At 42.8% G+C, this 23,025-nt stretch overlaps 1 protein-coding gene across 7 annotated transcripts in view; it reads right to left on the bottom strand.

Annotated features, from left to right (window-relative positions):
• UVRAG (UV radiation resistance associated) overlaps positions 1-23,025 on the bottom strand; it is a 324,263-nt gene that overhangs the window by 265,190 nt on the left and 36,048 nt on the right. For 5 of the 7 annotated variants that reach the window (XM_017344617.3, XM_051822278.2, XM_017344612.3 and 2 more), the window contains exon 3: positions 18,572-18,606. The exons of 1 other annotated variant lie outside the window; for it this stretch is intronic. In XM_017344617.3, the coding sequence (XP_017200106.2) occupies positions 18,572-18,606 (35 nt within the window). Of the gene's footprint in view, positions 1-16,283; positions 16,450-18,571; positions 18,607-23,025 lie in introns of those variants that run through there. One more of the 7 variants, XM_051822281.2, reaches the window with a different exon arrangement.

Here is a 23,025-nt window from a genome sequence, read left to right as displayed (position 1 = left end):
CGAGCAGCTGTCAGTTCTGTCAGCTCTGCCAAGGGCCAGGCCACTGGAAACAGAATTGCCTTAGGGGTTGGAGGACTCCTGGGTCAGAACTGCAGACCCTGTTGGTCCCACACTAAAAAGCCCTTCACTCTGCCCAGCTTCCAAAATAAACACTGCCATCAGGACAGCCTAGGGTCAGTAACAGTCAAGGCAGAGCTGGAAATTTTATTTTAGAGAGGCCACCCATTCGATACTAACTTCCAATACAGGCCAGCTCTCCTCCCAGGCCACCTGGGTAATGGAAGTCAACGGGGCACCTTCCCTAAGGAGGTTCACACCTCCCTTTTTTTTTTTTTTTTTTTGGACAGGTAGAGTTAGACAGCGAAAGAGAGAGAGAGAGAGAAAGGTCTTCCTTCCATTGGTTCATCCCCCAAGTGGCTGCTACGGCTGGCACGCCATGCCGATCCGAAGCCAGGAGCCAGGTGCTTATCTTAGTCTCTCATGCGGGTGCAGGGCCCAAGCACTTGGTCCGTCCTCCACTGCACTCCCGGGCCACAGCAGAGAGCTGGCCTGGAAGAGGAGCAACCAGGAATGAATCCGGCGCCCCAACCAGGACTAGAACCTGGGGTGCCAGCGCCACAGGCAGAAGATTAGCCTAGTGAGCAGTGGCGCTGGCCCACACCTCCCTTATGATATCTCATCCAGTACCTATGTGACGAGACAGGTCTATACCTCACATATACCTGGCCAAACCTTAATGCCCACTGGATTATTTTCAAGCCCCTCCTGTCAGTTTCTATTTGCTTCTCAATGGGAAAACTCCCTCCTGGTTTAGACAGTACCTTTCTTAGGTCCTCTAATTTTGGACCTTGTGTATTTAATCTGCTTGTTATATTCATTTTCTCCAGGCAATAAAATTCTAGATGGCCACTCACATGAAACCTAGAGTGGAGGCAGCTTCTGTGAGCTAGCGCTGCAGCCCCCTCACGAGGCCACCTTCTGCTGGAACCCCGCCTCGACCACGGCTCCCTACTCCGCTCCTACTCAGCTTGAAGAACTCAGCTTCAATCCTGGTCTTCACCCCGGACAGCAGTCAGGGTTTCCATACGCAGATGGGGGAAATGAGGGAGCCCAGGACTAGAAGCAGGCCAGACTAACTCCACCCCACGGCTCCTCACCAGCATGTACACACTAAACAAAACAAAGAGCATTCTTTCCCTGTGGCAACCAGGCATAGCCCTGCCTCCCACTAACTGGACAGGACTCTTGCTTTCCTATGTTCCCCTCTGTCTTCTTTATTTCAGCTATCTTGCCCACCGTGGTCAATGTCTCTAATATCTCCTTTATTCTCATAATCATAGTGCTCCTATTTCTACCATATATAATTAACTTATTCCAAAGGTTCTTGCAGAAACGAATGACTATTATATCCCAAGCAATCATACAGGGACAACACAAGACTGCTCTTCTTCAATCAATCTGATCCAGAGTATAGATACCCCACCTGCGTCAACACCCTGTATCATAAGGAAGCAGCTAGAAAGAAACGAGCGCCCCATCTCCTTATCTATACCAGAGTCAGGATTGATGGAACAAGGACATAAGCCTCAGTCATGTTAGTTCTTGTTACTCCTGCCTGCTTTCAAGAGACCAGTTCAGTCTCATACTCTGTATTGTTCCCCAGGTTTGGAAGCCAGTGGGCCAAACTTGAAGAACCAGAATGGAGATGGAGACCCTCATCTCTACCTACTGTCCCCCACCCCCATCCCTAGCCTATCTAAGATATAAAAAGACCCAGCCTCTGCCACATATTCAGCCTCTGTGAGTTCATTCTCTGAATAAATTCAGCCTGGCAAAAAAAAAAAAAAAAAAAAAAAACACTGCCAAATTCAGGTAAAGAACAGGGGAGTGCATAGCATTCTTACCTGTTACCTGGGGTTGCTTTTATCCTCAACCCCAGTTTGGTCTGCAAAGCTGTTCCATTTGAGGGGGAAGGGCAAGTTGTAAAACCCCGCAGCTCCACTGCTAGAGAGGTCTGACTTGATTAGGAATACAGAATGGAATAAACCGCAGCCTAGCAATGCTGTCAGTATCACTAGCGATCTCAGAGGCAAATGAACAGGGAAGAGCAGCAACTCAGCTTAGCCTGAGGTCACAGTCTTGGCTGGCACATGCGAAGGACTGGCACACTAGACAGCCATTTAACAGGAGCATCTGGAAAACCAGACAGCTCTAGGAAACCATGAGAGGCAATCTTTTTATGAACAATGGACAGCCCAAAGAGGATCTAACTGATCCACACATCCCTAGCCAACAGCGAAGACCTGAGGAGGCCCAGTGGAAGGTAGAAGCTGAGGAATGTTTAAATACTACCTGAACTTGAAGTGCGCTCCCAACCCATTGGCAGCAGTTATTGGCTTGTGGCATCTGAGCACAAAGTCTGTCCAATTACTGGCTGACCACTAAGCTACGTAGACATTAGAGTAATCACTAGAAACATAGATGGGCTTAGGAATGGCCAAGACAATCAACCAAAAAGAACCAATGGCTGGTAGACTGATTGTTAAGTTACATAAGCCCTCTTGGTGTCTCGGAATCTCCAGTTACAAAAACTAGAACTATTACCTCACAGGATTTTATGAAGCTTAAATAGAATAACAAATTATAGTAATTGCCATCATTTGCACATAGTGTTAGGTATTATACAAAGTGAGATAACACAGGAGTAGAAAATAGAAGAATGCCTAACCTAGTATATGTAAGAACCCATTCAGTTGAATTAGCACTGTTGATTCCAACAATAAGACCTCATGAAGTAAATAAGACAACTTGTTAACCTAAACAGCTAAAAAGACAAAATACCATATTTTATCAAATTCAAGAAACTATGAATTGTAAGATGCATCACTATTTTCGCCTCACTGAAAAGAACTGACTTTGTGATGAATGTAGATTTCAGAGCTGTTGAATGGTGAGGAAACGTCCATCTTAGAGTCAGTGAAACAGAAGTCAAGCCCCTTATCTAACATCAGTTAGTAAAAACGGTACCAGAACTTGGAGGGAGGTCTCTAGAATGTGCCGCATGTTCCTTTTACATGTTTATTTTAAGTTTAGTTCTCTTTCTTTCGCCCCTCTAGACTAGAGAAGCCAGAATTGAGAACAACAGACCTTAAGAAACTGTCAACAATTTCCTTATTTCATATCCCTCAGCCAGAAGCAGAAACAGGAAGTGAGAGCTCTGCCTTTTACCTGTGCCATTATTCCCTGGGAGGAAAGAGTTACTGGAGCAAACTTGCTCTCGCTACTCCATCACGACTCAACAGCTGACTAGGGCAGAGACAGCTAAGTGATCAAACATGACAGCACAGGCTAGACTATCACCTCAGGACTGAAGCATTCATTCCTGGCCTTCACTGGTCCGCCCAGCTGGCCTGCGTCCTCCTCACTAAACCAACTCCTTATGGGATTAATGGCAACCGTTTGAGGGCCACTTACTGCAAGCCTAGCATTGTACTTGGCTTCACTGAACAGGGACTATAGTAGGAATGAGGAAGCTACACAAAATACAGTAAGACATAAAATGAGGGACTCCTTTGGCTTATATGTCCTAAGAATGTTAGAACTCAAAGGGACCTCTGAACTTTTCTAGTCCAACTGAAGTTCTGAAATGAGGAAGCTGAGGTCTGTCTAGGCCTTTCCCTGCCGCTCCCCTCACCCGCTCATTTCCTGGTTACTGCTCCTCTGACCACCAGGTTTCAGTTCAAACATCTCTTCCGCAGATCACTCCTGAGCTGCCAGACCAAACTTCTGTGAAGGTGGGGCTGTGCTCCCAGAAAGACAATGCAGTACACTAGAGACACACTAGACACTCAGATGTTTGCTGAATAAACACGGAGAAAATATCATACTCCTGGTACTCCACTGAAAGAAGAGCTACTCATTTTGGGGTCAAAAATATTAAGTTTACAGCCAAAATCAGAAAACATAGCTTAAAAGTGTCCTTCAGAAAAAGTGATTTACTGTCCCACTTAATATGAATCATGCTTTACAGAGAACAAAAACCATTTCACTCAATATTACTACTGGCATGATTGCTCCATGAAAGGGGAGCACTGTGAGTTGTGTGTGCACTGCTGTCCTCACGTGTGACAGCACCTCCCCTGTGCTCCACAGAAACCTGGGAGGGCTGCACTTTCTTACTGCCCCTGGGCATGATACGGCACCACGATATTCTCCTTGGTCTTCCCTTCCCGAAGGTAAGCTCCTTAAACACAGGGATTTCTACCAGTGTGTCTATCTCCTACAGTACCTATCATCCTATTACTAAAAGTTTCATGTACCAAACACCATACAACCACTTTAATTATATATTCTTGGGGCTGGCGCTGTGGCGCAGTGGGTTAACACCCTGGCCTGAAGCGCTGGCATCCCATAGGGGCGCCAGTTCTAGTCCCAGCTGCTCCTCTTCCAATCCAGCTCTCTGCTATGGCCTGGAATAGCAGTGGAAGATGGCTCAAGTGCTTGGGCCCCTGCACCTGCGTGGGAGACCCAGAGGAGGCTCCTGGCTCCTGGCTTCGGATCGGCACAGCTCCAGCCATTGCGGCCAACTGGGGAGTGAACCAGTGGACAGAAGACCTCTCTCTCTCTCTCTGCCTTTACTCTCTCTGTGTAACTTTGACTTTCAAATAAATACATTAATATTTTTAAAAAATTATATATTCTTACTGAATCTTCAAAAAAGTAAGACTCCTTTGACGAAGACTGCATTATACCAATTTTTGGAACCAGTTCTTGTTAGGGATATAACTGGTACACTTTGGAAAACTACTCAGCAATATATATTACAGCAGAACATAACTTACAACCAAGCACATAAGTCCACACCTAAGTACTCAAACTTGCTCTTGCTACTCCATCACCACTCAACAACTAACTAGGCAAATACCTCGGGCAAATGCAAATTAAATGTTCAGCATTTAAATGAACTAATACATGCAACAGTAGGGATGACTCTCACAAATATTACGCTGAGAAAAAAGATTACATGGCATAAAGAGTTAGGAACCAGGCAGAACAAATCCACACTGGTAGTCAGGCAAGTCTGCCAAGTGGTTCTCTTCGGGTAGAGGTAGAGACAAGAAGGAGAACACAAGAGATGTTGATCATGTTCTAGTTCTTTATCTGGTTACACTGATCTGTTCCCTCTAAAAAGTCATCAGGCTGTCATTCCTTCACTTTGCTACATGTGTATTGTATCTCAATGAAAAATTTTTTAAAGATTTATTTATTTATTTATTTGAAAGTCAGAGTTACACAGAGAGAGGAGAGGCACAGAGAGAGAGGTCTTCCATCCAATGGTTCACTCCCTAATTGGCCACAAAGGCTGGAGCTGCACTGATCCGAAGCCAGGAGCCAGGAGCTTCTTCTGGGTCTTCCCACGCGAGTGCAGGGGTCCAAAGACCTGGGCCATCTTCTACTGCTTTCCCAGGCCATAGAAGAGAGCTGGATCGGAAGTGGAGCAGCACCCATATGAGATGCTGGAGCTTCAGGCCAGGGCGTTAACCCACTGCGCCACAGTGCCAGCCCTAGAAAATTTTTTAAAAGACCCAACAATGAGGGGCTAGCGCTGTGGCAGGTGGGCTAACCCTCCACCTGCGGCGCCAGCATCCCATATGGGCTCCAGTTTGCATCCCGGCTTCTCCTCTTCCAATTCAACTCTCTGCTTAGGGCCTGGAAAAGCAGTGGAAGATGGCCCAAGTGCTTGGCCCCTGCGCCCTTTTGGAAGACCCAGAAAAAGCTCCTGGCTCCTGGTTTCAGACAGGGCCAGCTCCAGCCGTTGAGGCCATTTGGGGAGTAAACCAGTGGATGGAAGATCCTTCTCTCTCTCTCCCTCTCACTGTCTATAACTCTACCTCTCAAATAAATATCTCTTTAAAAAAAAATTCCAGGGGCCGGCGCTGTGGCGCAGCAGGTTAATGCCCTGGCCTAAAGTGCCAGCATCCCATATGGGCACCAGTTCGAGACCCGGCTGCTCCACTTCTGATCCAGCTCTCTGCTATGGCCTGGGAAAACAGTAGAAGATGGCCCAAGGACCCCTGCTTGTGGGAGACCCAGAAGAGGCTCCTGGCTCCTGGCTTCGGATCAGCGCAGCTCCGGCCGTTGCAGCCAATTAGGGAGTGAACCATCGGATGGAAGATCTCTTTCTCTCTCTGCTTCTCCTCTCTGTGTAACTCTGATTTTCAAATAAATAAATAAATCTTTAAAAAATAAAAAATAAGTAAAAAAATCCAACAATGAGAAAAAAAGGAGATGCCTTAAGAAATAAATCAAATGGAGTCATCTCTCTCTCTGATGTAATTTCAGGTTCTAAAGTCTAAAGGGCAAGAGCTGGAGGACCTTCCAGGCCTCCAAATTCTACTACCTGAGAAGGTGCTTATTTACTCCCCCTGTGTAAGATCACCTCTCAGTAAAGTACATGTTCTCTAGAATATAAATAGCGTAATTTTGAATCCTCATTATCAATGTGATAAGTGCACCAGAAAAAAACATGAAAAACCACCCCCATCCAAATTTAAAGAAAGACTTGGTGACTGTATCTGAAGGGCCATACTGTATGGCAGAGGCAGCCAGAAGATGCTTCCAGGGGTGCTGTATTAAATACTCTGAAGAACTGCATTCTAAAATATATCAAATCATTTGAAGGACAGGGGATTTTTGGAAGTTGTTTCATGTGGTTGGACACGTGGGTTTCCTTTGTCAGTCAATACATCTCTACAGTAGAGCTATTGTCAATCTTCTCCTTACAAAGACTTTCCTTTATACTTCTACAAAATAGTTGCCAGACAATGAGCAATAATTCTTAAGTTGGTACATTCAGATAGAGGCAGATACAGGCTGCCACACATTCAAAGACCACTGTTAAATAGATTCACTGTACAGACTCAGAAAAAATTTTTTATTTAACCTCTACATGCCAGTCCAATTTCTTTTTTTCATTTTTTAAATGATTTATTTACTTATTTGAATGGCAGAGTTGAGAGAGAGAGAGAGAGAGACAGAGAGAGAGAGAGAGAGAGAAGAGATCTTTTCAGAGTATCCCACAGTTACAGGGGCCCAAAGACTCAGGCCATCTTCCACTGCTTTCCCAGGCACATTAGCAGGGAACTGGATTAGAAGTGGAGCAGCCAGGATTCAAACCAGAGATATGGAATGCTGGCATCACAGGTGGTGGCTTTAGCCACTACGCCACAATGCTGGCCCCTCCAGTTCAATTTCTAGATGGAATAAATTATTCAAGGGCTAGTGTCATCTAGCGACTGAAACCATACGCACTGAAAGTACAGTAGCAGAATATCGGGGATTCACAGCTTTGAAAAGCTCCCTGCTTGCTATCTACCCACAAAAGGACCTGAAGTCATTATTTATTACCCCTTTTTATTATTGTAACACAGCTTGGTAATAAATGTATGGTCACAAGAACCACAACGACAAATACACAGAAGCTTTTCCAACTTTCTTAAAACACAAGATACCTCACTGGAATTGCATACTATCTTATAATTAGTAATAGCCGAATAAACTCCTTCCTTGGTCTCATTCACCTCTCTTCAGACTTCATGTCTCAACTTAGGAATTACTTACTATTGGAAATTTTTCCTAACTCCCCCTGCAAGCCGAGAGAAATAACACTCACTCATACTTGTTTTCAGAGCAGCCCATCCTTTCCTGACACTATGACTTCATGTGTTGATTATCTCACTGTCCCTGCAAATCAGGCAGTTAAGCAGACTGAAGCTGGAAAAACCTTGAAAACGATACACTTTAACACCGGGCAATATCATTGGACATAAAACACATACATGCTCACACACACACACATACAGAGAAAGAGACAGAGAGAGATTAAATGTTAATTCATTCATTCATGATCCAACTAAAATATAAACTTGGTTTGAGAGTAACTCAGGCCAATATCTCATTAAGAACATTTGTACTGCTCAGTTTCTCAAAGATTTAAAAACAGCTTAGTAAAAATTCCAACAGAGGTTTATGGTTCTGATAAATTATGTCATGTTTTTCCTAAAAAAATAAAAAATAAAAAAAAAATGCTCTAGGTGCAAGGGTTAAGAGGTAGCTTGAGAAACCTGTATCTCATATCGGAGTGCCTGGGTTCAAGTCCAATTCCAGCTTCCTACTAATGATCACCCTAGGAAGCAGCAGGTTATGACTCAAGCACTTGAAACCCAGCCACTGTGAGGAAATAAAATATTTGAGTCCTAGGCTACTGGCTGCAGCCTGTCTCAGTCCTGGCTGGCTGTTGTGGCCATTTGGAGAGTAAACCTACAGATGGAAGACATCTCTCTTTCTCTCCCTGTCTCTCTGCCTTTCAGATAAACAAAATTCAAAATAAGTTAAAAAAAAAAATACAAGCTCCAGAACTTTGCTTATTCCACTGTAAGTCCCATAATTGACCTCTGTTAGGTCTCCAGTAGACTTCTGATCAATTGAAGGATATGTAATACATGGGAGGCTGTGAAAAAGCAGGGCCTTGGACATGAGTTTTATCAGCCGCTATTTTTATGTCCTAGATCAAGTTCCTGAGCCTATCTGAACCTCTTTCTTTCACCATAAAATAGGCATAATTCTCACCTTGGAATGTTATCAGGAAGAGAAATACTATATAAGAGGTCTTCCAAAAGTTCATGTAAATTGCATAATGAAGAAACTATACCTAGAGTTCCAAAAAAGTTTGCATCAAAATAAACCTCTTTTAATTCAATTTTCCCTGAACCTTTTGAAGTACCCTCATAAATAACACATCCAACACACTACATAAATCACAGGTGGGTACTTAACACATATTGATGTCGCTTTTTAAACATTCATTTATTTATTTGAAAGACAGAGTTACAAAGAATAGAGGGAGAGACAGAGAAAGTAATCTTCCATCCATTATTCACTTCCCCAGATGGCTGTAACAGCTGGAGTGCTTACATGGAATGCTGGCATTACAGGCAGTGGCTTAACCCACAGTGCCACAATGCCACTCCTACTGATACATCTTTATTAAAGAAATTCACATATACAGAGAAATACCAAAACACAAATTAGCTATCATCATTATTAGTCCCAATGTGAGATTTTTAAAATTCTAATAAAAGTTAAAAGCAAAAACTACCTTTTGGAAAAATATCCAACGATTAACTTTATTATTGTGAAAGACAGAGGCATGGGTTGATCACACCCATGCAGCTCTACTTTCGTAGATGTACAAAAGCAACTTCACCAAAATTTCACCCCTTCCGCTCTCATTGCTTCAACTGTTTTAGTTATTAATCAATCCAATGATCCTTCAATAATATTAATGATCTAACCTTCCCTTGAACAACAAAATGGTAATTTGAAGGTATGCCTAGCTGAACCAGACATCAAAATTGAACTATATATCCATCATTAGTTGTTCTATACTAAATATATCTGAGAATAAACCATGAATTCTGACATACAATTTGGAGTCATACCCCACAATCTAACCTGTCAAAAATTGATCGTTCTAATTACGTCAAGGCAACATTTACTGGACTTCTCTGAGTAAAGCACTATGCAAGGGACTATAGAAAACAGAAGAGTAAGTTAGGGAGCCCCTGTTCACCGGATGCTCTGAAATTTGCATTTTTCAAAATCTCATATGCGGGGCTGGCACTGCGGCACAGGTTAATCCTCCTGCAGCACCGGCATCCTATATGGGCACCAGTTCATTTCCCAGCGGCTCCTCTTCCAATCCAGCTCTCTGCTGTGGCCTGGCAAAGCAGTAGTAGATGGCCCAAGCACTTGGGCTCCTGCAGCCACATGGGAGACCCAGAAGAAGCTCCTGGCTCCTGGCTGCAGATTGACCCTGTTCCAGCCATTGCAGCCATTTGGGGAGTGAACCAGTGAATGGAAGACCTTTCTCTCTGTCTCTCCCTCTCACTGTAGCTCTACCTCTCAAATGAATAAACAAAACCTTTTTTAAAAAAACTCATATGCTATCCCACCCTTGACTATTCTATTATCTTCTCATGTCATTTGCGCTGCTACCTTGAAGCTCAGTGTTCTTGCCTTCTCTGTCGTATGAACTAGACAAAATTCCAAACCACTCCTGCTCACTCCACTCCAGTCATACTAACTTCTTAGTCATTTATTGAAAACCTCAAATACATTCTTATCTTTGTACTTTCCTGTTTCTTTGCCTGGAAAACCCCCACCCTCCCTGCCCTATCGAAGATACGGATCTTAGAAATTAGCCTATGGCTTCCCTAGAGAGAAGTCCCTTGGCTGATGCCAACAATGCTTCCCCTGTCTGACAACCTCATTGGTAAACTTGGAAAGGAATTTTTGTATTTTCACCCAACAAACCCTTCTGCCAAAGCTCTCCATCCTTTGTCCTGGAGGAGAGGGGGAGGGGGTAGAGACTCCCTTAAAAACCGTAAGTCTAAACAAAGACTGTGCACTCAGCCCTCTGCGATCTGCCAAGCAGCCTGCCTGGCCTGCCCAGGTGCATTCTCTCCATTCAACCATGTAACCTCGCTCTCCCCCAGTCCAAGTGACTGAGAGCTCTCTACCTGTCCTGTCCATTCTGACGGATGCCCCGTCCTCAGTAAAACCTTATCACTTCACTCTGTCTCATGCCTGAATTCTTTCTCACATGAAGGCAAGAATCCCACGGCTCCCACGGCTCCTTCCTCCGGTGACACATCCACCAGTCAGATACTATTTTCATTCTGATTTATTTTACTCCATTATATTTATTTCCATCTAACATATTCCCATTTATCATCAAATCTAATGTGCAATTTTCCTCAAACTGACAGGTGAATTCTCTTTTTAGAAACAGCAAAATCAAAATGTCCTACACTCTGTGACCACCAGGTGGCAGACATCAAGGGTCAATGTATCTTAAAAATAGCTGTGCTTGATAACAATTCTTTGACATTGAGCATTTGGTTAACACGTGTGCTTAATTTAATTGCCATTTAAAACCTGTCTCTTAGGAGGTGGCATTTAGCCTAGTGGTTAGGCCACCCATGACATGAATTACATCAGAGCACCTGCGTTCAGTTCTCAGCTGCAGCTCCTGACCCCAGCTTCCTGCTAATGTGGACCTAGGGCAACAACAGTGATAGCTCAAGTAATTGAGTTCCTGTCATCCACTGGGAAACCCAGATTGTGTACCCTTCTCTCAGCTTCATTCCTAGCTCCTGAGTTTGCAGCATTTGCAGAGTAAATCAGCAGATAAGAGTTCACTCTGTCTCTCAATTAAGTTTTTAAAAATTAAATAAAACACCTCTTTTGGTTTAGACTGAAATAAAAAAATATGATACCTATCAACAATTTAAACCCAACAGATTTTTTTAAAAATCAAATGTTCACAAATTCTCAGGCTAGTCGTGAGAATGTAAATGAAACAGTAACTTTGGAAAACTATTGGGCAGCTGTAGTTGATCATATGTATATTCCCAGCAATTCCACTCCTAGCTCTATGGCAACAGAAACACAAACATAAAATTACCCAAAGACATGTAGAATATTTATAGCAGCACTAACCATATTAGCTCAAAATGAAGAACCAACCAAATGCCCATCAACACAAAAAAAGAGTATACATACAGATTACAATTGATTACTATTGAGCAAACTAACCACAAATACATCCCACAACATGAATGAGTCTCATAGCAGGTAAAGCCATATGGGATGCCGGTCCGAGTCCCAGATGCTCCACTTCCTGTCCAGCTCTCTGCCATAGCCTGGGAAAGCAGTAGAAGATGGGCCAGGTCCTTGGGTCCCTGCACCCGTATGGGAGACCCAGAAGAAGCTCCTGGCTCTTGGCTTTGGATCAACCCAGATCTGGCTGTTATGGGCATTTGGGGAATGAACCAGCAGATCTCTCTCTGCCTCTGCCTCTCTGTAACTGTCTTTCAAATAAATAAACAAATCTTTCAAAAAAGAAAAATCTATGGTATTAAAAGTCAGAAGAGTAAGAGAGTAACAGTGTCTGAGAAGCTCATGAGGGGACCATAGCAGTATATTGAGCCTGAAAGAATTCAGCACTGGGCACACTTAACAGTCTGTAAACTCTTCAGTAACTTTATCAGACTTCAGTAAAATATTGAGCTTTTGTGTAGGCAGAAAGGCACAGAAACAAAGCAATAGGGCATGAAATTGGTATTAGATAAATAAATATTTGTCAGTGGAGAAATGCCATCATCCAACTTTGTCGCTCCCCCTCTTCGCGGAGGAACGACACAGGACCCTGCGCTGTTCTTTCGTCTGCTCGGCCCTCCCCGGGTTTGCTGCTGGTTCTTCCCGGGTTGGCTACTATCCCTTCCACCTCCGTGGAAGGGCAGTTCCCCCTGGCCGCATTCCCCACTTCCACAGGGGAGCGGCACACCGCCGGCCGGGTCTCTCGGGGGCTGCACGGGTGTTCCTTCAGCTAGATGTTCCCCTTAGATGTTCCTGGTGCGTGCCGTCTCTCTCCTCCTTTATAGTCCTCTTCCGCCAATCCTAACTCGGCTGCCCACACGCCAAGTACGCTGCTCTCCTCCAATCAGGAGTAGGTCCTACAGTTTATTGGTTGAACTGGAGGCAGCTGTGTAGAAGCTGTTTCTCCCTTCTCAGCGCCATATTGTGGGAGAGCAGATGCATAGAATAAGTCTTAATTCCAGTAACTTAGTCTAGTCCGAGTTGCTCCCCACACAACTTCTTTACAAGACTTATGGGAAATCCCACTGGGGCCCAAGAAATTGATTGATAAACTGATATTTTATTGCTGAGTTATCTATAAAATGATCCTCAATCACAGGTCAAACAATGCAGCAGTAGAGGGGAATGACTGCAAATACCCTTGGAAAACTCCAAAGTAACAAGAGGTTAAAAAAACTTCTTCAGCTTAATTAAAAATATTTATGTTACAACTGACAACTTGGATTTGTATGTATAAATATAGGATATGCTATTCCTATTGTTTATTTGCCAAGTCCAAGCAATTCACAAAACAAAGACAATGGAGATTACAAAGACGAAGCACCCAAAGTTCTTCCTTTCACGAAGTTTATTATCTATAAAAGCCAAGGCAACCATACAAACAACCATCATACTGATTTAGAACGGTGGTGTAACAAAAGTCAAGCATTAAGAAAAAAAAAATAGAGAAAAAGGATAAATTTTTTCTGCTAATGATTGTGTGAAAACTTTTCAGAAACAGATTTCTGTTATCTAATGTGATATCCACCAGCCACATGTACCTATTTAAATTAAAATCAAATAAAATATAAACTTCAGTTCTGCATTAGGACTTATCCACATTTCAAGGGCTCAAGGCCATATGTGGCCAGTGGCAACTGTGTTGAACAGCGCAGGGAACATCACCAAGGCTGCAGGAAGTCTCATTAAACAGTGCTAATAAGTGCCATGGGTCAGAAAGGGGCACAAAAAGAGGCACATAAGGACAATTTAGGCTGGCACCACGGCTCACTAGGCTAATCCTCCGCCTAGCGGCGCCGGCACACCGGGTTCTAGTCCCGGTCAGGGCACCGGATTCTGTCCCGGTTGCCCCTCTTCCAGGCCAGCTCTCTGCTGTGGCCAGGGAGTGCAGTGGAGGATGGCCCAAGTGTTTGGGCCCTGCACCCCATGGGAGACCAGGTGGGGGGAATACTGTTTATAGCCACCCACATGGTAGACCTAGATGGAGTTCCTGACTCCTGGCTTCAATCTGGCCCAGCTCTGGCTGTTGGGGCCATTTAGGGAGCGAATCAGCAGATTGAAGATCTCTGTATCTGTTTCTATCTGTCTCTATGTATCACTCAGCCTTTCAAATAAATGAAAATAATCAAACATTAAAAATTAAATTAAAAACAAAAGAACACCGCAGTAGCAGTGGGCATGTGGCACGGCATCTAAATCGCTGCTTGGGATACTGAAGCACCCAGCTCGAGTCCCGGTCACTGTGCTTCCAATCCAGCTTCCTGCTACCTGCACGCCAGAGGAGGCACAAAGGGTGACTCAGATACTTCGGGCCCCAGCACCCACATATGTGCAATGTGGCCTCGGAGGAAGCAGGTGATAATCTGAATACTAGGGTCCCTGCCACACACACTAGAGACTCAAATTGAGTTCTGGGCTCCTAGCTTCATCATGGCCCAATCCTGTGTGCTGTAGGCATTTCAGGAGTAAACTAGAGGATAGAAGATCATGCTCTCCCCCAGGAACCCTGGTCACTCTACCTTTCAAACAGATGAAAAGGAATATTAAAAATAAAACCAGGAAACAGTCTACACTCTAAAGTTATTTGAAGAAAAAAGGATACTCACTAGTTCATCAGAGTCCAACATAATTCACCAAAGTGAAAAATTTACTCAAAGCCTTGGCTGAAAATAAAGTATTTGTATCTTTGCCTAATCCTTTAACAGCTAATAAAGAGTTAACATTTCAGGACATTTTGAGTCAGTCAATAAATATATTTATGGAAGAATTAATTTATTCAAGAAATATTTGCTGGGGCTGGCGCTGTGGCATAGCGGTTCAAGTCCCGGCTGCTGCACTTCCTATACAGCTCTTTGCTATGGCCTGGGAAAGCAGTAGAAGATGGCCCAAGTGCTTGGGTCCCTGCACCCCTGTGGGAGACCCAGAAGAAGCTCCTGGCTCCTGGCTTCGGATCAGCGCAGCTCTGATCATTGCAGCCAACTTGGGAGTGAATCATCGGATGGAAGCACCCTCTCTCTCTGCCTCTCCTTCTCTCTATGTGTAACTCTTTCAAATAAATAAATAAATCTTTATAAAAAAAAAAAAAAAGAAAAAGAAATATTTGCTGAGCACCTTCACTGTGTCAACCACAATGGTAACCAGTAGGGAATAAAAGCATTTAAATCACTAATTCTATTCAGCCAACATCATAATAGCTTAAAAATCCCAAGCAAGAAAAGAAACCAACAAATTCTGCTATCTTAGGCCCAGCAGTGGTTCTTCAAAGACAGCAAGAAGGGAGGAAACAATGTACCATCTCTGGCACTTTCTCTGAGGATGGCTGGTGCCTGTGGTGCCCGCTGCCCATTCAGCTAAATCAGTCACAATCAGCACATGGCTAAGACAGACGAGTTCCCTCAAAAAGAATAAATGAATTAAAGTTGATAGAACCACATTAAAACAGAATACCCTTTAAAGGACATCAATGAATCAATGTTTATCCAATAGCTACTCCATAAAAATAGGCTGGGAACCAAGGGGACAAAGATGGTAGTCTGTGACCCGCAGGGGCTCTCACCTTTGGGAGACAGAATGCTCACAATTACAATGTAAGCTGACGTTCTAACTGATATATTCAGGAAACAATTACTGCACAGCACACACTGTGACCTGAGAGGGACTTAGAAGTCGTCTAGTCCAATCCTCTTTCTTGTCTCACATCCATCCTACAATTCCTTTGGAGACAGTATTCAACCTGAGTGTATCAGGGATGGAGGTGTCACAACCTCACAGATAGTTCCAGAGCAACTGAAGATGGGAGCCAAACACAGCTGAAAATGGCAGCTAATATTCAGAGATACAAAATCCGGATTTGAAAATCAAATAAATAGCCAAGAAATATAATAACTATAAAACAACACACTCAGGGCGGCCATTGTGGTATAGTGGGTAAGGCCACCTCCTGCAACACTGGCATCCTATATGGGTGCCAGTTTGAGTCCTGGCTGCTCCACTTCCAATACAGCTTCCTGCTGATGCTCCTGGGAAAGCAGGATAGGGTGGCCCAAGTCCTTGGACCCCTGCACCCATGTGGGAGACCCAAGAGGATCTGGGCTACTAGCTTCAGCCTGGCTCAGCCTGGCCGTTGCAGCCATTTGGGGAGTGAACCAACAGATGGAAGATCTCTCTCTCTCTCTCTCTCTCTCTCTGTCTTTCCTTCTCTCTCCCTTTCAAATAAATAAATAAATCTTTAAAAACTAAAAATAAAAAAAAAGAAGATGATAACACACTCAACTACCACTATGGCATGGGACCCATTATTATACAAATGAAGGGAAAGGCAATGGGATGTTGTAAAACCATGCCCAACAAGAGAACTGTCTGACAAAGAGGATACATCAAGGCAAAACTCTACACTGTTTGTCCCCTAATCATCCAAAGCTCCCAAATGTCTGCAGAAGATCTGTTTTCACTTGAGCCAGAAGAGGAGGAAAATTAGTAATTACTCAGTAGCTACTAAAAGTCAAGCAGGGTCCTAGACGTTTAACGTGTATCACTTAGCGTATGTGGAATCAGAGCTTTACCAGTGATTGGATCTCCCCAGAGATGGACTCAAGGAATCAGTCCTAAGATCCAAAATCTGTTATGATAGTTTAGGGACATCTAGAAGACAGCTGGATGAGGAGAAAAGAGTAGCAGAGACTCGAAGGCAGGTCTGGTCTAGAGTTCTTGTTCTGTGACTGATTCTGCAAGTCGTTGGCACACTCTAGGATTTTTGTTTTCTTCTTCTTCATTTTATCTGAAAGGCAGAGAGGGAGAGACAGAGAAAACAATTCCATCTGCTGGTTCATCCTCCAAATGCCTGCAACAGCCACGAATGGGCCATGCTGAAGCCAAGAGCCTGGAACTCAATCCAGGCTCAAACTTGGGTGGCAGCAACCCAAGTACTAGAGCTATCATCTGCTGCCTCCCAGGGTACACTTTAGCAGGAAGCTGGATCGGAAGCCGAGGAGCCAGGATACAAACCAGGCACTCCATTACAGGATGAGGGCAGCCCAAGCAGTGACTTAACTGCTGTGCCAAACATCTGCCCCGGGTATCAGTTTCTTAATATCTGCCCCATCAGGGCTGGCACTGTGACACAGCAGGTAAAGCCACCGCCTGCAATGCCAGCATATTCCCATATGAGAATATGGGAGTCAGTTTGTGAACCAGCTGTTCTTCCAATTCAGCTCCCTGCTGATGGACTGGGAAAAGCAGCAGAGGAATGCCCAAGAATTTGGGCCCCTACTTCCTATGTGGAAGACCTGGATGAAACTCCTGACTCCTAGTTTTGGCCTGTCTCAGCCCTGGCAGTTCTGGCCATCTAAGGAGTGAACCAGCAGATGGAAGATATCTCTTTATTTCTCTCTTTCTCCCTATAACTCTGACTTTCAAAGAAATAAATAAATCTTAAAAACAAACATGCAAACAAACAACAGATCTGCCAGCACCATGGACCTTACAGTTGTTCTGATGGTCAAAATGGGATGACATATATAAAAAGGATTCTGTAAATATAACACACCACTGATTCTCATTAATTCATTTAACAAGTAGTCACTGAACATCTATCGTAATCTAGACTCCAGGGTTACAATGGTGAACAAGACTGGCAAGGTCCCTGCTCTCATAGAACTAATGTTCTAGTAGATGGAAGACAGCTACTAAGCACATGAGAGCCAGAGTTTCTAGGGGTGGGTGTTAAGATGGCGCTTGGAACGTGTTCCGTATCAGTGACGTGATTCAGTCTTGACTTCACTTCCAATTCCAGCTTCCTATTAGTGCGCATCCTAGGAGGCAAAAGATGATGGCTCCAGGACTTGGGTCCCCGCCTCCTTTGTGAGAGACCCAGAGCGAGTTCCAGGTTCCTGGCTTCAGCATGGTCCAGTGCTGGCCATTCTGGGCATTTGGGGAGTAAACCAGCATCAGATGGAAGATCTCTCCCTATCTCTGTCTTTCTCTGTCTCTGTGCCTCTCAAATTTTAACAATTCAAAAAACATCTTTAAGAGTTTCCAATAGTGATAAATGCTCTGAAGAAAATAAACCAAGTGACTTTGAAAAAGAGTGATGAGGGGAAAGGGAACTACTTTGGGTAAAATGATTGTAGAAAGCCTTGCTGGAGTGACATAGGTGAGACTTCAAGGGCAATCTTCAGCCAAGTGAAGAGCTGAGGAAACAAGTGTTCCAGGCATAAGGAACTAGACGAGCTCAGCATGTCTGAAGAACTGAAAGGAGGAGATACATCTGGCACCATGGGAGGAAAAAAGTGTTAGCAGACAAGGCCATAAGAGTGGACAGGAGCCAATCTAGCAGGGTCCTAGACCATTACAAGGACATTTTTGTTACCATAAAGCTCTGTTCTTCAACATGGCCTAGTAAACTAAGCCAGTTACACAAATATCCAGTGTACACATTATCAAAATCAGGATACTTGCAGCTTGCTGAATGAGCAATGCCACTGTCGGGAAACAAGTGGATTTACCCTATAAAAGGCCCTACACATGAAATTCTTAGGAACTATATCTTAACAAACATAGCACTTATTATGATATTTGGTAAGTCAAAAGCCAGGTTTGTAAGAGATTTAAATTAAAGTTTTAAACAAAGAACTATCAATTCATTCAGTAAATGCTATGTGCCAGGCATGATCTAGGTATTAGAGATACAGCAATGAGAAAATCAATGGTGATTTAACAATAACTGGGCAGAATGATACTTTGATAAGCCTCACAATACCAGAGCTGATTGACAACTTATTTTACCCCTGTGAATTTTCTGAAATGGGAGTTATAGGCTTAGTCACATGCACCTGCCAGAAAGTAAACTTACCAAGGAATTCTTAATCACTTCACTTCTATAAAATTCTGGAAAAGAAGAAAAAGAACAATAAGTGATGCAAAAGCAAATAAGTTCATTAACTCTTAATCCTGTAAATTTTTAGATATATGTCCTAGTGAAATCTTTGTAACATCAGGGGGTCAGTTATTTCTGTATTTTTATCTGTTAAAAAAAAAACACATAAAGTAGAAATAAAAATGAAAATCCATCTACAGAGAAAAACATCCATGAGGAATGTTAAAATCTCTGTAGATTCAATACGGGGACTGTCACCTTACTGGCTCCTTTTATCCATGACTCATAATCGGAGCCCTTACAAGCTCAAACTTTCTTCCTGCTTCCCCACTTCCACCCTGCAACTGATTCCACCCTCTCCGTTTCTCTCAAACATCTAATCAGCACCACTGCGACTGCAGTGCTGTGGAATGGACATTGACCCAGCAACCGGGCAAGCTAAATTCTAATTGCATCTCTGTCACTAACATTCCTTAGGCTCATTTCTTCATTAGACAACTCTGCAGCAACAATTAAAAGTCCTCTGTCAGCACTAAAGTTTCATGATTCTACAGATCTCCACATATACTGAGTAATGTTCTAAAACTCAAAGACAAAATGAAAGAATGTCAGAGGGTCAAAGATACATTCCATCCCCGACGATCCCCCAACATTCCCTCTGCTAACCCTGCCCAAGTTACCAACGTGCTGCTCTGCCACTGCCCAAGCCACAAGGCCTCTTGTGTCCTTACACTGTTAGAGGGCAATGTTTCCCATGTGGAGGCAACCTACCACTGGCACATGAGATGATTCTAGGCGCTACATGGACAAAATTGCTTTCTAATATATTGAAACATACGCCCCACTCATCCAACTGGTGATAGCAAGCTCCATGAGGGTAGCAGTGTTTGTTCTGTTACAACCACTGTCTTATCAGTACCTAAAACTATTCCTTGCACAGACACGACTGATCAATTTCATAGATTATGCTTAAAAGTTTTACAATAATGGGCTTTAAAGAAAAGTATTAAAATGCAACCATAAAGATGGAACTCAAATAATGGCAAAACATGTCACAGTGGCCCACTAATACTTAAACCTTGAACATCTTCAAGCAGTAAAAGAAAAGTGGACCAAAACACAAACTTCCTACAGGAAAGCTTTTTTGGTGAAAACACTTCTTACAAACATATCATCTATACAGCTTTATTTTTATCTTCTTTTTAAAATGTTGAAAAATGGGGCCGGTGCTGTGGCACAGCGGGTTAACACCCTGGCCTGAAGCACCAGCATCCCATTTGGGCACCGGTTTGAGACCCGGCTGCTCTACTTCCGATCCAGCTCTCTGCTATGGCCTGGGAAAGCAGTGGAAGATGGCCCAAGTCCTTGGGCCCCTGCACCCACGTGGGAGACCTGGAAGAAGCTCCTGGCTCCTGGCTTCAGATCAGCACAACTCTGGCCGTTGCGGCCAATTGGGGAGTGAACCATAGGATGGAAGCCCTCTCTCTGTCTCTCTGCCTCTGCCTCTGCCTCTCCTCTCTCTGTGTAACTCTGGCTTTCAAATAATAAATAAATAAACCTTTTTTTAAAAAAGAAAAATGATGAAAAAATAATCATTCTGTTTTTGAGAAAGAATCACATTGTATTAAGTAAAAAAGTAGGTTCAAAGAAAGGACTTACAATTGGCTCTCATTTTTACAGTTATGCTAACAATGTTTATGTGTCGTTACACAATACTACATAGTACTCTTTTTGTTTTGCTCCCACTTGGTTAACCAATTATTGCAATCACTAACTGACTAGGCAAGTATGCATGTGTAGATACATACATCCTAATATATGTGTGTCCTAGTTTTATTCAGGAAAGAAAAAAGCCTACAAGGGGTTTTAAAAGTGCTGTTTGTTACGGCAGCAAACTTTCAGCATATATCTAATACTGCTTGTCTTCATTTTATATTCATTTTTTACTGTACTCATTTTGATTGAATTTATTACAAGTATGTAATGCTTTTAAAACCAGTGAAAAGCGCAACATTCTTTCTTTCATTCTTTTGAGAAAGAGGATTTGTTAGCTTAGTCTTCAAAAAGTATCTAAACAGTTCTCACAATGTCTAGCTCTATCTCTAAGAAGATGAATAACATCATGTCTTCAAAAACTGTGGACCAGCTGACCACATAAATGAATCAAGCTAATCAATCTGCCTTCTCCACTGGACTCTCCAAATGGACCTGCTTATTTAAATGGAGAAGCCAACAGAGGGGGCGCACAATTTGGAATTTTAAAAAATCACTGAGGATGAGGCAATCTCTAACAATCCAGGCCTACTTTGTCTATCGTTCGATCACATCTAAAACACTGTAGGACTGGGCATTTGGTGCTGCAGTTAAGTTGTGCTTGGGAAACCCACATCCCACACTGGAGTGCCTAGTTTGAGCCTCAGCTACTCTGCTTCAGATTCGGCTTCCTGCTAACGCACCCAGGGAGACAACAGATGATGGCTCTAGGGGGAGTCCCAGAGTGAGCCCTGGATTCAGCCTGGCCCAGCCCTGGCGTTTCAGGAATTTGGGAGTGAACCAGCAAATAGAAGATCTCTCTCCATCTCTCTCTCTCCCTCTCTCTCACTCTCTCTCCAGCAACTAGAAGATCTCTCTCCATCTCTTTCTCTCTCTCCCTGTTTCTGTTTTTCAAGTAAAATGAAAATAAACATTCTTTAACTTAAAAAAAGCAAAATATTGTCAATAATATTAGGAGTATGGTGCAAAAACAAAATAGTGAATTTAGAGTACAAAAGTAGTTCCAGTTCATAATGTACTATGTATGTCTAAGCATGGAGACTCTGAACAGGTCAATTAACTTTTAAGGCTAAAGTTTCTGCACTTTTCAAAGAATGACACCTGGAAAAAACACAGCTGTAATGCGACTCAAATAAAATAGTGGCTAAAGACACTTCATATGGGGCCAGTGTCATGGCATAGCAGGTAAAACCACTGCCTGTGATGCTAGCATCCCATAAGGGTGCCGGTTTGAGACCCGGCTGCTCCACTTCCCATCCAGCTCCCTGCTGCTGTGCCTGGGAGAGCAGTGAAAGACAGCCCAAGTGCTTGGGACCCTGCACCCATGTGGGAGACCCAGGTAAAGCTCCAAGCTCCTGGCTTCAGCCTGGCCCAGCCCTGGCTGCTAGGACCATTTGAGGAATGAACCAGTGAATGGAAGATCTCTCTCTCTGTGCCTCTTCCTCTATTTGTGTTACTCTTTTCAAATAAATAAATAAAACTTTTTTTAAAAAAATACATCATAAATTATTTTACTGATAAAATTTTATTAATTTTTATCCATTCAATTTGAGCAAAATCATTTGACAAGTAAATTTTCAATAAGATATCCAAGACCTATTGCTACATAAAAGGAACCATTAGATACAAATGCTTCTCTATGTACCTACCTAAGACCTAATGAAACAAAGCAATCAGGAGATTGCAAGGCCTGCTTCCAAGGCATGTTTTGGCTGTCATGCAGCATTCCATTCATTCAACAAATGCTTTATTAGTGCCTCAATCTCAGTCACAACAGGTGAAATACAAACTTGGGCTGTACTGGAGAAGTACTTTTCACCTATCAGATTGGCAAAAATTCAAGCTTGCACAGTCTGTTGATGAAGCTGTGTTTAAAAAGCATTCATACATTTTTATCTACCAAAACCAAGGACACATTCCCTTTGTCCCAGTAACTCCATATGGAACTTGCCCTATAGGCATACTAGCATTCACACAGAATAACGTACTTCTGCAGTTATTCAATGTAGCACTGTGTGTATAGCAAAAGACAAAAAAAAAATCATCTATTATTTTTCACTTTATGTTTCTGTGTGGGAGCAAACTGTTGAAATCCTTACTTAATGTATACTAAGCTGATCTTCTGTATATTAAGATAATCGAAAATGAATCTTGATGTGAATGGAAGGGGAGAGGGAGTGGGAAAGGGGAGGGTTGTGGGTGGGAGGGACGGTATGGGGGGGAAGCCATTGTAATCCATAAATCGTACTTTGGAAATTTATATTAATTAAATAAAAGTTAAAAAAAAAAAGAGTATATTGTCATGAACTGGATACATGGATTTACTTAAATCTAGTCGTTTCAGTTTTCTTCTGTGCAGTTTGACAAAAATGAAGTAATTTTGTATCAATATATGAAAATTGGATCAAATCAATAAATTAATCAAAATCAAAAAAAAAAAGACTAAATCCTTATATAGGAGCCAGTATAAACCACGATTCAACTAATCAGTGCAGGACTGTGCAAAAAAGAATTTTCAGAATCGATATGGACAAACCTTTAAGACACTTTAAGTGAAAAATATATAGTACAGAAATACATATAATACGCAACTCTTTTGTGGGGAAGAGGGCAGAAAGGAATAAGAACATCCCCATTTTTAATTGTGTTTGCATAAA

This window comes from Oryctolagus cuniculus, chromosome 1, assembly GCF_964237555.1.
Source record: "Oryctolagus cuniculus chromosome 1, mOryCun1.1, whole genome shotgun sequence".
Lineage (NCBI taxonomy): Eukaryota > Metazoa > Chordata > Mammalia > Lagomorpha > Leporidae > Oryctolagus > Oryctolagus cuniculus.
Note: the sequence above shows the minus strand (reverse complement) of the source record. Positions and strands in the feature narration are given on the sequence as shown.